The sequence below is a fragment of the Bison bison genome, unplaced genomic scaffold (assembly GCF_000754665.1).
Source record: "Bison bison bison isolate TAMUID 2011002044 unplaced genomic scaffold, Bison_UMD1.0 scf7180017864160, whole genome shotgun sequence".
Taxonomy (NCBI): Eukaryota; Metazoa; Chordata; class Mammalia; order Artiodactyla; family Bovidae; genus Bison; species Bison bison.
The window spans coordinates 7320015-7336319 of record NW_011494732.1 but is presented as its reverse complement, the minus strand read 5'-3'; the positions used below and the strand labels follow the sequence as shown (position 1 = coordinate 7336319).

At 38.4% G+C, this 16305-nt stretch overlaps 1 protein-coding gene across 3 annotated transcripts in view; it reads right to left on the bottom strand.

Annotated features, from left to right (window-relative positions):
- The window catches only part of IFT81 (intraflagellar transport 81), a 164878-nt gene that overhangs the window by 39299 nt on the left and 109274 nt on the right, over positions 1-16305 (bottom strand). For all 3 annotated transcript variants that reach the window (XM_010841349.1, XM_010841351.1, XM_010841350.1), the window contains exons 13-15: positions 11379-11528; positions 4170-4298; positions 3112-3201 (exon numbers count right to left, since the gene is read on the bottom strand). In XM_010841349.1, coding sequence (XP_010839651.1) covers positions 3112-3201; positions 4170-4298; positions 11379-11528 — 369 coding nt within the window. The remainder of the gene's footprint in view (positions 1-3111; positions 3202-4169; positions 4299-11378; positions 11529-16305) is intronic.

Sequence of the window (16305 nt, the reverse complement as noted above, 5' to 3'; positions counted from 1 at the left end):
TGTTCCATGTCCAGTTCTAACTGTTGCTTCCTGACCTGCATATAGGTTTCTCAAGAGGCAGGTCAGGTGGTCTGGTATTCCCATCTCTTTCAGAATTTTCCACAGTTATTGTGATCCACATAGTCAAAGGCTTTGGCATAGTCAGTAAAGCAGAAATAGATGTTTTTCTGGAACTCTCTTGCTTTTTCCATGATCCAGTGGATGTTGGCAGTTTGATCTCTGGTTCCTCTGCCTTTTCTAAAACCAGCTTAGACATCTGGAAGTTCACGGTTCACATATTGCTAAAGCCTGGGTTGGAGAATTTTGAGCATTTTTTACTAGAGTGTGAGATGAGTGCAATTGTGTGGTAGTTTGAACATTCTTTGGCATTGCCTTTCTTTGGGATTGGAATGAAAACTGACCTTTTCCAGTCCTGTGGCCACTGCTGAGGTTTCCAAATTTGCTGGCATATTGAATGTAGCACTTTCACAGCATCATCTTTCAGGGTTTGAAATAGCTCAACTGGAATTCCATCACCTCCACTAGCTTTGTTCGTAATGAAGCTTTCTAAGGCCCACTTGACTTCACATTCCAGGATGTCTGGCTCTAGGTGAGTGATCACACCATCATGATTATCTGGGTCATGAAGCTCTTTTTTGTGTAGTTCTTCAGTGTATTCTTGCCACGTTTTCTTAGTATCTTCTGCTTCTGTTAGGTCCATACCATTTCTGTCCTTTATCGAGCCCATCTTTGCATGAAATGTTTCCTTAGTATCTCTAATTTTCTTGAAGAGATCTCTAGTCTTTCCCATTCTGTTGTTTTCCTCTATTTCTTTGCATTGATCGCTGAGGAAGGCTTTCTTACCTCTCCTTGCTATTCTTTGGAACTCTGCATTCAGATGCTTATATCTTTCCTTTTCTCCTTTACTTTTCACTTCTCTTCTCTTCACAGCTATTTGTAAGGCCTCCTCAGACAGCCATTTTGCTTTTTTGCTTTTCTTTTCCATGTGGATGGTCTTGATCCCTGTCTCCTGTACAGTGTCATGAACCTCCGTCCATAGTTCATCAGGCACTCTGTCTATCAGATCTAATCCCTTAAATTTATTTGTCACTTCCACTGTATAATCATAAGGGATTTGGTTTAGGTCATACCTGAATGATCTAGTGGTTTTCCCCACTTTCTTCAATTTAAGTCTGAATTTGGCAATAAGGAGTTCATCATCTGAGCCACAGTCTTTACAAACATTTACTTTTACTATATTTTATTAATACTATTATAAAGAAATTTTTTCATCACTAGAAATACATATAACTGTTCCCTTTGGGTTTCCCTGATGGCTCAGACAATAAAGAATCTGCCTGCAATTCGGTAGACCTGGGTTCGATCCCTGGGTTGGCAAGATCCCCTGGAGACAGGAACGGCTACTCACTCCAGTATTCTGGCCTGGAGAATATCATGAACAGAGGATCGTGGTGGGCTACAGTCCATGGGGTTGCATGCAAAGTGTTGGACATGACTGAGTGACTTTCACTTTCACTTTTTATCTGCAAGTTGCTGGCACAAGAAAAGCACTAAGAAAATCAATTACTAGAATATACCCATGAAAATAATTCTTGATATCTTCAACCTACAATTTTTCTTTTAATCTCCTTTCTGAAACTTTTCTTCCTGACAATCATTTCCTCATTTCCTTCATTTCCTTCCTATTTCCTCATCAGTTAGGAGTATGATTTTGATTATATTTTTTCTATACTGTTCTTAAGTTGGGTTATCTTTTGTTTTTCCTAATTTCTTTTGTGTTTCCTAATTTCTTTTGTGTTTGTTCCACCTCTCCTATTACAGTATGAAGTCCTGAGGACTGGGACTTTTCTCTTCCATTTCTCTTGTGACAGCAGGAGTGTACAATGAAATAAGCAGAAGATGTAAAATATGCTAGAGATGCTAGAGTGAAGCTCCAACTCTCTCATTTCCTCCTCTATTTGGACAAGTCACTAAACCTGTCACCAACCTGAGAGTGGGACTGTAAAGAAAGCTGAGCACCGAAGAATTAATGCTTTTGAACTGTGGTTTTCAAGGAGATCCAACCAGTCCATCCTAAAGGAAATCAGTCCTGAATATTCATTGGAAGGACTGATGCTGAAGCTGAAACTGCAATACTTGGGCCACCTGATGCAAAGAACTGACTCGTTAGAAAAGACCCTGATGCTGGGAAAGACTGAAAGCGGGAGGAGAACAGGACGACAGAGGATGAGATGGTTGGATGGCATCACTGACTCAATGGACATGAGTTTGAGTAGACTCCGGGAGTTGGTGATGGACAGGGAAGCCTGGTGTGCTGCAGTCCGTGGGATCGCAAGGAGCTGGACACGACTGAACAAATGAACTGAACTGAAACCTGTCTCAGACTCCATGGCATTTTCTATAAAAAAGGAAACAATGTCTATCTGATTTCAAGGTCCATGTGATCTCTCACTGTGGTTCTCTTGTCTCTGATGGATAGCATTTATGAAGAGTTTTATAGTTCATCCTTAGGCACATGCAGTAGTGCTCACATTCAAACCTAAAATTACTTCATGGAGAATGATAAAATAACAATTGTTAATGTCAAATGGTGAAGGCCACCCGATCTGGGCATTTACCTTCTTACAGTTTATCTTTAAAGCAGTGTCTAGAATTAGCTTCCAAGTAACTATATTTCATCACTTAAGCATAAGTTATCATGATTTGCCCCCCATCCTGCTCCCCAGCAAAGCAAGTTCATTAATCTAACATTAACTTGTCACCACTTGTTGGCACACTCTGAACTTTCACCTGGCCACTGAAGAATGTGACTTCATATTTATAGCTCTGACATGAACATTATTTAAAGCACAAATCTCATTTGGCTGCACTTCTGACTTTAGCTTAAACTCGTTCTTCTCCTTCTCTCCCCAGTGCAAAAATTTATGACAAAACAAACAACATAAACTAAACAAAAACCATTGATGGTCACATTATTATTCTCTTTCACAGAATCATATAAAAATAATGATTTGTTTGCCAGGAATTATCCAAGTAAAATATCTAGGATTTTAACTAATACATTTGAACATGAGAGAGTATTAAAAGTATCACAGAGCTAAATTATCTTACTTGGCATTTCTGACGCAATTGTCGTAGTTCTTTTATAATTGGAGCTAGAGCTGACTTCTTTTCAGATACCAGGGAATTTAGTTTTTTTACCTGCCATTTAAACAAAATATATGACATCTAAGAAAAGAGTTCAAAAGAACTAAAATACTATATGTACGAAGACATTTACTGAAGTATTAATATAAGTGAATAAAACTATAAATTATTTCAACGCCAACGAAAGGTAAGTCATTTAATTAGTACTGACTTCTCAGTAAGACAGAATATGATGTAACTATTCAAAATGTCAATTATTAAGACTGCAAACCATTATGGGAAAATATTTATAATCTAGCTGAAGGATAAAAGAAATTACAAAGTTGCTAATATACAACTCTGTATTAAGTTTAAAAAGTATGTAAATTATGTAGGTTATATAAAATGCACATAAACATGGATGAAGTGATAGTCAAACTACTTAATAACCCAAAAGGTATAGCAATGACCAATCACAATGGACACCAGCCGTAGAGATGAATCAGGTCTTGGAGGCATCTGCTGTGCAAAATGTTAATCTTTTTAGGAGTCAGAATGTTGTGAAATCCAGAGGGCTCTGGGAACAATGTGGACAAGACAGGTGGAGGTAGGTACTCTGAGAGTTTGGGGCAGCAGCTATTTACCAATAAATAATGAAAGATTTCAACATTTTAAAGTCTGATGAAGCTCTACCTGTGCATTCTGGTTAAATAGCAGTCCTAAACATGGAAAGAAACTAAGGACGTACACAAAAATGAAATAACTGTATTAAGTTAAGTAGTATAATTTGGGAAAACTTAATTTTTTATCTTAAATATTTCTTTAATGCTATGTAACTTTTACACACTTCAAAAACCACAAAACATGTAAAGTATTACAAATTGAACAACCTCCTAAGAATGGAAAAATTTAAGAGAGTGATAAAGACAGATGAAAGAATATAATGAAACAATACACAGAAATGAATGTTGTACTGAAGAACAGAACAAACACAGAAATATCTGCCTTAGAGCCTATGTGTAAAACAAAGCCTGTGTAATCACCATTTCAGACATGTCATCCAGTGTTCGTCCTTTCATTTCATCAACTTCACTCTTCAGAGCAGATACTCGTTCTAGTTCTTCTTGGGTATAACTATATCCAGATATACCCCTTTTCTCCTCAATAGTTTGCTGAAAGTAGAGAATAAAAATAGGCGTAAAAAACAAGAGTCCACAAAACTGATGTCTAACCTTGATGATTCCCTAAGAAGTATATAGATTTAATACATAACAATAAAGTTGTAAGTAAAATAAAGGAATTTAGTCAACAATCTTCATTGACTTCAACAATAATTATATTCCTTTATATTTTATAAACTTATACTAAATTTTACTATAGCATCTTCAGGGGCATAGGAAGTAATTATAATTTTAGACTTCAGCATAATGCTATGTACTTGGCATAGAAGCTAAAACACAGGATGCACTCATTAAATATTTGGTGAATGAATGATCTCAAGTGAAAAACTGTACATATTTGCCCACTGATCTAGTATTTATTAATGTGCCAAGTACAGATCTAGGCTCTTTAGAAGAACTAAATGGTCTCTTGATGAGGGCAAAAGAGGAGAGTGGAAAAAGCTGGCTTAAAACTCAACATTCAAAAAACACAGATCATGGCATCTGGTCCCATCACTTCACAGCAAATAGAAGGGGAAAAAGTGGAAGCAGTGACAGGTTTTATTTTCTTATGCTCTTGAATCACTGTGGATGGTGACTGTAGCCGTAAAATTAAAAGGTGCTTGCTCCTTGGAAGGAAACCTATGACAGACCTAGGCAGCGAATGAAAAAGCAGAGACATCACTTTGCCAATAAAGGTCAATAGAGTCAAAGCTATGGTTTTTTTCAGTAGTCATGTATGAATGTGAGGGCTGGACTATAAAGAAGGCTGAGTGCCAAAGAATTGATGCTTTCGAATTGTGGTGCTGGAGAAGACTCTTAAGAGTCCTTAGCCTGCAAGGAGATCAAACCAGTCAATCCTAAAGGAAATCAACCTTGAATATTCACTGGAAGGACTGATGCTGAAGCTAAAGCTCTAATACTTTAGCCACCTGATGCAGAGAGCTGATTCATTGGAAAAGACTCTGATGCTGGGAAAGACTGAAGACAAAAGGAGACAGGGGTGGCAGAGAATGGATGGTTAGATAGCATCACTGACTCAATGGAGATGAACCTGAGGAAGCTTTGAGAGAAAGTGAAGGACAGGGAAGCCTGGTGTTCTGCAGTCAATGAGTAAGACACAACTTAGAAACTGAACAAGAACACAGTTCTAGGCACCACATATACTGCAGTGAAAAAAAGAAAAAACCAGGGAAAAAAATCCCTTCCCTCACAGAGCTAACTTCTAGTGAGAGCAAATGGGCAATAGGTAAACAACTAAAATATATACAGTGTGAGGGAAGAGTAGGGTTGGAATCTTAACAAGGTGGTTAGATAAGGTCTCCCTGAGCAGATGACACCTAAGTGAAGCTCTGAAGGAAGTGAGGGAGCAAGTCATAGAGATACCCAGGAGATCAACAAGTGCAAGAGACATGAGGTAGGCACGTACTTGGGGACTTCCCAGGTGGCACAGTGGTAAAGAATCTGCCTGCCAGTGCAGAAGACATAGGTTCAATCCCTGGGTTGGGAAGATACCCGGGAGGAGGAAATGGCTATCTACTCCAGTATCCTTGCCTGGGAAATCCCACAGACAGAGGAGCCTGGTGAATTACAGTCCTTGGGGTCATAGTCCTGGGGACTGGGGGACTACAATCCTTGGACATGACTGAGAACAGCCCAGCACAAGAGCATGCTTGGCCCTTTCAATAAACAACTAGACGGGGGCGGGGGGGGGGGGAGCTTAAAATAGAGGTGGAGATAGGGGAGGGATCATATAGGACTTAGCTGGTTAGCTGAGACAGTATCAGTTTACATTTATTGTCCTTTGCATTCTGAAAAGTGTCCTAGTTTTGATGATAAATTATATTGTTGTGTTTTAGGCCAGTGAAAGAGCTTGGACTTACTTTAAATAGAATGGGAGACTTGTTGGAAGGTTCAGAGTAAAGGAGTTTTTAAGTGAAAACTTTAACATCTATGCTGACTGAGCTATAGAGGGACAAGCGGAGGGGCAGAGAAATCAGTCAGAAGACAATTTCAATAATTCAAGTTAGAGATGATGGTAGTATGAAGCAGATGGGGGCAACAGAGGTGATGAGAAGTGGTCCTGTATATATTTTAAAGATAGATCCAACAAGATATGTCTGTGTGTGTGTGTGTCTGTGTGTGTGTGTGTATATATATATATATATGTACACATTTAAAATATAATTCCTGGCTACATTGGGTCTTCATTGCTGCACTTGGGCTTCTATAAGTTGCAGCAAGCCGGGGCTACTCTCTAGTTGTGGTCTGTGGGCTTCTCTTATTGTGAAGCACAGGCTCTACAGCATGTAGGCTTCAGTAGCTGCAGCACAAAGGCTCAGTAGTTGCGGCTCACAGGCTCTAGAGCTCGAACTCAGTAGTTGTGGCACACAGGCTTAGCTGCTCTGTGGCATGTGGGATCTTAGTTCCCAGACCAGGGATTGAATCCAAGTTCCCTGCACTGGCAGGTGGATTCTCAACCACTGGACTGCCAGGGAAGTCCCTCCAAGAAGATATTATGACAGGTTAGGATGTGAAGGAAAGTGAGGGGTAAAGATGACTCCAGGGGGTTTTGGCCTGAAGAACTGAGAGAATGGAGTTGCTATTTGTTGAGATGAGGAAGACTCAGGAGGACAGGTGAGGGAGTAGTGAAGGTCAGAAGTTTAAGTTTGGATGTGTTAAAAAAAAAAACCTATACTCTCTAGTAGAAATCCAATAGACAGTTCAAGATGTTACATGCACAAGATTGGAATTTGAGAAGCGATCTAGGCTGGAGATACAAATTTGTGAGTTGTCTGCACAGCCAATGTCTTTAAAGCCACAAGAGAATAAGATCACCAAGGGACTGAGGGCAGAGAAGAGATCCAAGGCCTAAGCCTGGGGGACTCTGACATCTAGGCTTTGAAGAAGTGGGAAGAAATCAGCCATGGAATAGGAACAGTAGTGTTAGTAAGGAAAAACAAGGAGAGTCTAGTGTGCCAGAAGACAAGTAAAGAACAATTTTACAGGAAGAGGGAGTTGTCTATCATGTCAAACACTGCCAATAGGAAGGTAACTATAATAAATTCACATGGACTAATCTCAGGATACCTGCAGTGGATACTGTGGCTGCTCTGCCCTGAACTGCTTACTGTGTCAGTGTACCCAGCCCCTAGATCTTGTGAGAATTGGTATTTTGATGGTTTACAGTTGTCCCTTCCTCAAAGTGTACCCTTGGCTGAACAGAAACTGTGTCACACCACCTCTTGAGTGTTAAGAGGATCCACAGCAAGTGACTGACATAGGGGCCCAAAGGGGGCAGCCCTCTTGCCTAAAAATGAGACCAACTTTGTGATGCAATTTATGCTCAGAGCTCCTTGTGCAATCAGCATGAAACTGGACTCCAACTGAATCTACTTCCTCCTCTTTGCTTCATCCTGTTTCCTTCACTTCCTTTCTCCTAAGAGCACTCACTGAATTAATCATGTGAAGAAGAACAAGAATTCTTGTTTCAGATTCTGCTTCTAGAGAACCTGATCAAACCTGGCTTCTAGGGTTGGATCACTCAACTGGATGAACAAGGCAGAGGGCCCTCTGACTGGGGGCAAGTAGAGTAATATTAGTCTTGGGCATGTTATAGCAGTACAATTGTTAAGACCTGTCAACTAAGGCAGAAAATAGGTGGAAGTGATTATAGTGGTCATACAATGGATTGCCTGAATCTCCTTAAAGAGAGTTTGCTAAAGAGAATCTCCTTAAAGAGAGGAACAAAGCTGAATGACAGCCATTACTGTTGGCCCTCTGTCTCTACCATCATGTTCATACCAAGGCCATGCTTCCCCCAGGCTGTTACCAGCAGCTAACCCATTCCTTCTTGACAGGGAACTCCTCTTACTGGTGACTGGCTCAGGAAGTCCCCATCTTCCTAACGAAAATGTCCTTAAAATATCCTATATCCTATCCCCAATCTTCCTTCCTCCTTCTTCCTTCATAGATATCAGACTTGCATTAGAGCCTAACATCTTTCCCTGCCTCCTCCTGCCCAATTCCCTCTACCCTTCACAAATACTTCCTTCATAAATCTCTTGTACATTTAAACCAATCTGGATGATGCTTCTTGGAGGACCTGAAGGTACTAGCTGGTGCAATGTTGCTGGTATTTGAGAAGCATAAATAAATAGTCACTTAGCAACAGTCAGGGTGGCTGTTGCTAAGCTCAACTGACAGGCTCAAATCCATTAATCAGTGATTTAATGCAAAGCAATAAGGTCAGAGAACTTCCTTAGAAGGTTTAAAGAAACCCTCATTTCCTATGGCTACAGAGCAGAGAAAGCTGAAAACAAGGGAAAGGACTTAATCCTGGCAAAACTTCATAGAAGGCTGAATATATCCCATGTCAAAGTCAGGGCTGTGATAGGGAAGAGAATGTGTGCTGAGTCTGAAAGGGGGATAACTGGATAGATTCACTTGAGAATCTTAAAACCCCAGATTATCTTGTATCCTCTGGGCAGTGACAAATGGCTTAGCCTGTTGGTCAGGGGCCTGGAGGAAACAAGAGAGCAAGACTGAATGACTACGGACAAGGAGGTCTGGGGAGAAGGCATGTGGACTGAGCTATAAGAATTAACACTAAATGTGAAGATCTCTTCATCACATGTATATAGCCACTAGAGAATGCCCACAACAGAAGAGGCACAACTTTAGGCTCTGTGAGTATAAATGTTCTAATTTCCAGATGGACTTGCTTTTACCAGAAGGCACACTGACAGGCCCTCTAAACTTAATCCTCTGGCCACCATCCTGTCGCATGGGCTCCTCATGCCCAAAGACCAGTGGGCAAAAGAAGGAGTGATTTATTGGTAGGATACCTTAAGGCTATACTGATGGTGCTATATAATGGGGGACAGATAGGAATATACTTGGCATTCATGTGATCCATTATGGCATATCTTGGTACTCTCCTACCCAGTTTTACCAGTAAATGGGTAGGTTTAGCAACCACAACCTGAGAAGGGCATTGTTACTAGAATCTCATAGCTCTGAGGAATGAGGGACTGAGTCATCCCACCAAGTAAGTCATCTAGACCACTGGAGGTACTAGCTAAACATGTGGGGAATCTAGGATGGATGGTAGAGAAAGGAGATACTGAATATTAGTTATGTCTTTGGGACCAAATGCAGCAAAGAGAGTTTTAATTTGTCCCACAAACTCTCCTAAATTTTCCTAGAAATTTTGACCAACTGTAATCCTATAGAAGAAATACCAGGATGGAGTGACTTTAACATGAGAAACAAGCAGATCTCAGTGCAAGGGATGGGTTATAGAGGATGTTGTTGGTGCACCACTCAGACCTTATCTGCAAGCTGCTATGAGTGCTGATTGCTAATGCCTCACAGTTGCCCCTTCTTTAGAACATGCCCTTTGCCCAATGGGAGCTGCCTCATCTAGGCTTCATCACCCTACCACAGCTGATGACTGACTGATATGGGAGTATAAAAGGCCAGACCCCTTGCCTCAAGGTGGAATCAACTCCATGGTACAATCTGTGCCCAAATGTTCACATATGTATACCTATGGCTGATTCATGTTGATGTATGGCAGAAACCAACACAGTATTGTAAAACAATTATCCTCTAATTAAAAATAAAATTAAAAAATACACCCTTATTTGGCTTTTTTCTACTGCCCCACTTGTTTCCCTCATTCCCTTTCTTCTGAAGGTACTCCCTCCCTCAGAAAATCACTTGTACCAAGTATTCCCTTCTCCGGCTGTGCTTCTAAGAAGCTTAAGGAAAGATGTACAGCAAAAACTGATGGAACTAAAAAGAGAAAGAGCATAGATATTGTAAAACATCTTTCTCAATAATTGATGGGACAAGCAGATGAAAATGTCAATAGAAACACAGAAGATTTGAGTATCATGGTTAACATACTGGACTGAATTGACATATATGGAACACCATCCTCAACATAATATATATTCTTCTCAACTGTGCATGGAACAATGATCAAGATAGACCACATGCTAGGCCATAATGCAACATTCAAATTTTTCAAAGAACTGAAATCACAGAGTATGTTCTTTGGTCATAGCAGAAATAAACTAGAAATCAATAACAGAAAGGTAACTAGAAAATCCCCAAATGTTTGGTTTTAAGCAGTAACCATAGGTCAAAGAAATCACAATGAAAATTAGAAAGTATTTTGAAGTGAGCAATAATGCAGTTGCTACATATCAATTTTAAAAGTTACTGCTGTTAGAACCTATGTTTGATGTCTGTAAATGTTCAATCTTTAGTTCCCTAGAACCAAACAATATTCAACAGCATGAGACAGAAAAGTTCATATTGCCAGCTAACCACAACTGGTTGAAATTTCATTAACCTCTAACAGATTATTGCTAGCTGGTAAGCCAACATCCAACCCACTTCAATATTCTTGCCTGGAGGATCCCATGGACAGCAAGCCTGGTGGGCTACAGTCCATGGGGTCACAAAGAGTCAGATATGACTGAATCAAGTTAGCATGCATGCATGCAAGCCAACATCATATGATGACATAATTTCCACATGGGTGAAAGGAAAAAAAAAAAGCCAAATCAAGAAAACTCAGAGAAACTGGCACCCACAACAAGAACAGCTTTGTTGCTAGAGAGATTTCTCTGGGTTGAACTTTTTTTGACAACCAAGGCACAAACATACAGGGAACCAAGCCTGCAGGCAAACTTCCATATAGAATCTTCCCTGAATACATCTTTCCATAGCTCCACGGAAGTGGCTGCTTAGATTTCTGACTAGTAGGCCATGATAAATAAATAAATTACAGTCAATCTCCTGGTATGATTATTTTTGTTATATTAGTTAGCTATCCAAAAGAAAAAGCTACTTGCAATTCAACTTCTATTAATTATCCCAAAGTCCAGCACAGATAAAAAAGCACTCATTGTTACAGTAAAGTACATGAATCAGCTTAAAGATCACCTCAATAATTAATCAGCAAAAATGAATAATTTTATGGTTTTTCTAATAAAAACAATGACTTCAGTATGAAGCTATAACTTATAAACTTCTAAGCATTTGTACTTTTAGAACCCCAATATAATTTTGTATTACCAGTTGATGTTGAATATTTTCATGACGTTGCTTAAGAAGTTCTTCTGTCCTCTGCAAGAGACCAAATTCAGCTTTAAATTCAGCTATTATTTGATGCTTCTTTTTGAAAACTGTACTTTTGCTTCGAAGTTTACTGACATATCGCTTGAACTGCAAAAGAACACAATGTGTAGTTTAATAAGTAGAAAAGTAGTTGCTAAATATTATATATAACCTCAACGTATTACAAACATTTTCTTTTCTACTGTCCAACATGCGTGTCACAAATACAGAACAATAACTTAGTTTTATTAAAAAGTTGGAAAGACTAACTGCTTAATTAAAATACTTTGTGTACATTTTGATTTTTTGGACCCATTAAATACTGGAAATCCTTATATAAAAGCTATTCATTGTGAGCTTTACAATAAGGATTTGGAAAACAGCAACTTCAATCCTATAAAAGTTAAACAGGTTAAAAAGAAGAAGAAAAAAGTGGAAGACCAATTCTGGCTATGGTCTTATCATTTTATCTCTTACGCATTGTACTATTTTGGTGACCCTGGATCTACTGGGATTAATATAACCAAGCAGAACAGTCAACATTTGCAGTTACCATTTATCATTTAAGAAAGGTACTATGACCATATACCCTAAGAAGCATCTGAAACTCATCCCAAATGTTCAAAAGCTAAAAATACTCCAAATTAGTGGGAACTCACAGTTGCTTAATTCAGCTGTTGACCTACTAATAATTGTAACTACTCTAATGGAAAGACTCCATTGTTAAACAATACCAACTAGAGTTCAGAAAAGCACATGAAATGAATATTTAAAGGAATTTATTTATCAAGTACTACTTATTAACTATTACATAGGCACTGGGCAGACACTGAGAATACAACTCTAAACAAGATATGCATCCTGCCCTTAACAAACTTAAGAAGTAGTGGGGAAAATGAACACTGAACTGATGTTCACAACCACAATGAACATTATGAAACAGTGAAGGGGCCCTGAAAATAAATAACAGGAGTTTAACCTGGGTTGGGACCAAGGTAGAAAAGGGGGGGGGGGGGGTGTTGGAATTTTAGAGAGGTGAGTTATGACAAATTTCTCTAAAATAATTTAAGCAAGACTGAAGTAGCAGGAGTATGTTAGAGAAAGGAAAAAGAAGCAGGGAAGAGCATTCCAAGTAGTAGAAACAGCAGGTGTAAAGGTCCTGAGGCACTGGCTCATTAAAAGTATTGCTCAATATAAGAGACAAATGCAAAAATTTTCTGGTATTTCTAAAACAGAACAGAATACTTTTAAAAATCACTTTCTCTTATGCACCATTAGTACTAAGAACTTTCAGATTTCTTTTTTACTACATAAAATAATTTTTCTGCTCCAAGCTTTTAACTACATTCTTTTAAAAATGTTCATAGTAAGAATCTGGCCTATTATACTTAAATGTATCACTTCAAAACAAAAGTAAACCTCCATATACCTACAGTGTGAAAATTCTTTAATAATCTTAACCTTTGTAATGCCCAGTTCTTTATAAGGATAATTAGGGGGGTAATAAATAATTTTATAAGTAATAAAAGTAAATGAATGTATTACTGAAGCTTTAGAAAACAGAAAAAAAGGAAAATTCATTCAAAGCCACTATTTAATGCAAACTCTATTACCATGTGGCATTTTACCTCCTAAAAATAGGCTAAATCTAAGGTCAGTAATTCTCTTGGGTTGGTCAAAAAGTTAGTTTGGGTTTTTCCCTAGGATGTTATGGAAAAATCCAAACAAACTTTTTGGCCAACCCAATAAACTATAAGGTAGCAAAACAGGAAGGAGAACATTTCTAAAATTAAGGTTTGTTTTTTTTTTCCTTAAAGACTTGATTGATTCCTGAATATGCAAAGAAAGTCCTTAAAACCAGTAAGATTAAAAATTCTTCACATAAAAATAACCCGCTAATTCATTGTTTAGACATCTTTTTAAATGACTTAAACTTTGAAAGAAATGACGAACACATTGTGATTTAGAAGAAGGAAGTTCAAAATATTTCTCTATCCATGATTGAGTTAGTTTTAATATTAAGGAATCTAGCCCACACACAGCAAAATTATCAATGGCTGGATTACAGAAACTGTTTTAAAAAATTTAAGTCAGACCAATGTACCTAGAATCTAATAACTTGCAATTTTTCCTTTAAAAGAATAAATGTGTAAGTCTGACACAACCACAAATTCAGAATCCTCAGAGTAACTATATGTTCTATTAAAAGTGTCCTGGGCAAAGTGCCCAAAATGAAATCAATCCTGTTCATCTGCTATCCTCTGTATTATCTAGGCCAATCTTCCCTTTCTCTGTCTTGCTGTGCTCTGGAACTATTTTTAAAAGCTAAAAGCTATAAATGTTTTGTGAAAGAACAAACCTACTGATTACTCAATGTGCTCTATGTTGATTGGTTATTTGACATTCACTGGACAAACTACCTAGGGGAAAAGTAGTCAGGGTCAGATAAAAAACAAGGATTTACTATAGCACAGGGATAAATTGAGTATATCTTATAATGACCTATAATGGAAAAGAATCTGAAAATATATGTGTAACTGAATCATTCTGCTATACAATAAACTAACACTGAAACTAACAACTATGCTTCAATTTAAGAAAAGAATAAAATGCTCAATTAATGGAGCCCTTACTTCATAATGTATAAAAATCAATACCAACTGGATTATATAGACTTAAATGTGAAAATGAGAACTAAAAATCTAGAATATAGGACAATATCACTATGATTATTGAGATAGGAAAGGATTTCTGAAACAAAACACACGTTGAAAATGGATGTTGATAAACTTGACTTTGCTAAAATTGAGAACTTCTGTTCATCAAAATATATATTAAGAGATTAAGAATATAAGCCACAAGTTCAGAAGAATATATTTGTAACATGTTAATCCAATAAAGAATTTATATCCAAAAATACATAAATTAAACCCACAAATCAATGAGAGGAAGGCAAATAACCCAATAGAAAAATGGATAAAATACTTGAATAGTCACTTCATAGAAAACAAAACCCAAAGTGGCCAATAAGCATATTAAAAGATGTCTGACCTCATTTATAGTCAGTGATGCAAATTAAAACCATAGTAAGATACCATTATAATGCCCATCTGATTAGTAGAAATAAAAAGCCCTTCCATACTAAGTGTTGTTGAAGATGTGGAGGAAGTAGAACACCTATACACCACTGACAGTGAGGGATATAAATTTGGAACCATAATTTGGAAGTCAACTGGGCATAGCTACTAAGGTTGATCATGTACCTCCCATCCCCCACCAACTCCCATAAACAGCAGTGTTTCTCACACTTTTCTATGGTGATTGACCAGTTTTTCAAACTTTCTAATTGTTTGTAAACTGCATACTTTTATAAAATAATAAAAATGTTTATACAGTACCAAATCTATCAGTTCAGTTCAGTGTCTATCAGTTCAGTTCAGTCGCTCAGTCGTGTCCGACTCTTTATGACCCCATGAATCGCAGCACGCCAGGCCTCCCTGTCCATTACCAACTCCCGGAGTTTACCCAAACCCATGTCCACTGAGTCGGTGATGTCATCCAACCACCTCATTTTGTGTTGTCCCCTTCTCCTCCTGCCTTCAATCTTTCCCAGCATCAGGGTCTTTTCAAATGAGTTAGCTCTTCACAACAGATGGCCAAAGTATTGGAGTTTCAGCTTCAACATCCGTCCTTCCAATGAACACCCAGGACTGATCTCCTTTAGGATGGACTGGTTGGATCTCCTTGCTGTCCAATAGACTCTTGTCAAGAGTCTTCTCCAACACCACAGTTCAAAACCATCAATTCTTTTGCGCTCAGCTTTCTTTATAGTCCAACTCTCACATCCATACATGACTACTGGAAAATCCATAGCCTTGACTAGACAGAACTTTGTTGGCAAAGTAATGTCTCTGCTTTTTAATATGTGGTCTAGGTTGGTCATAACTTTCCTTCCAAGGAGTAAGCGTCTTTTAATTTCATGGCTGCAGTCACCGTCTGCAGTGATTTTGGAGCCCCAAAAAATAAAGTCAGCCACTGCTTCCACTGTTTCCCCACCTATTTGCCATGAAGTGACGGGACTGGATGCCATGATCTTAGTTTTCTGAATGTTGAGCTTTAAGCCAACTTTTTCACTCTCCTCTTTCACTTTCATCAAGAGGCTCTTTAGTTCTTTTTCACTTTCTGCCATAAGGGTGGTGTCATCTGCATATCTGAGATTATTGATATTTCTTCCGGCAATCTTGCTTCCAGCTTGTGCTTAATTCATCCCAGCGTTTCTCATGATGTACCCTGCATATAAGTTAAATAAGCAAGGTGACAATATACAGCCTTGACGTACTCCTTTACCTATTTGGAATCAGTCTGTTGTTCCATGTCCAGTTCTAACTGTTGCTTCCTGACCTGGATACAGGTTTCTCAAGAGGCAGGTCAGGTGGTGGTATTCCCATTTCTTTCAGAATTTTCCAGTTTATTGTGATCCACACAGTCAAAGGCTTTAGCATAGTCAATAAAGCAGAAATAGATGTTTTTCTGGAACTCTCTTGCTTTCTCAATGATCCAGTGGATGTTGGCAATTTGATCTCTGGTTCCTCTGCCTTTTCTAAAACCAGCTTGAATATCTGAAAGTTCACAGTTCACATATTGCTGAAGCCTGGCTTGAAGAATTTTGAGCATTACTTTACTAGCGTGTGAGATGAGTGCAATTGTGCAGTAGTTGAGCATTCCTTGGCATTGCCTTTCTTTGGGATTGGAATGAAAACTGACCTTTTCCAGGCCTGTGGCCATTGCTGAGTTTTCCAAATTTGCTGATATATTGAGTGCAACACATTCACAGCATCATCTTTCAGGATTTGAAATAGCTCAACTGGAATTCCATCACCTCCAC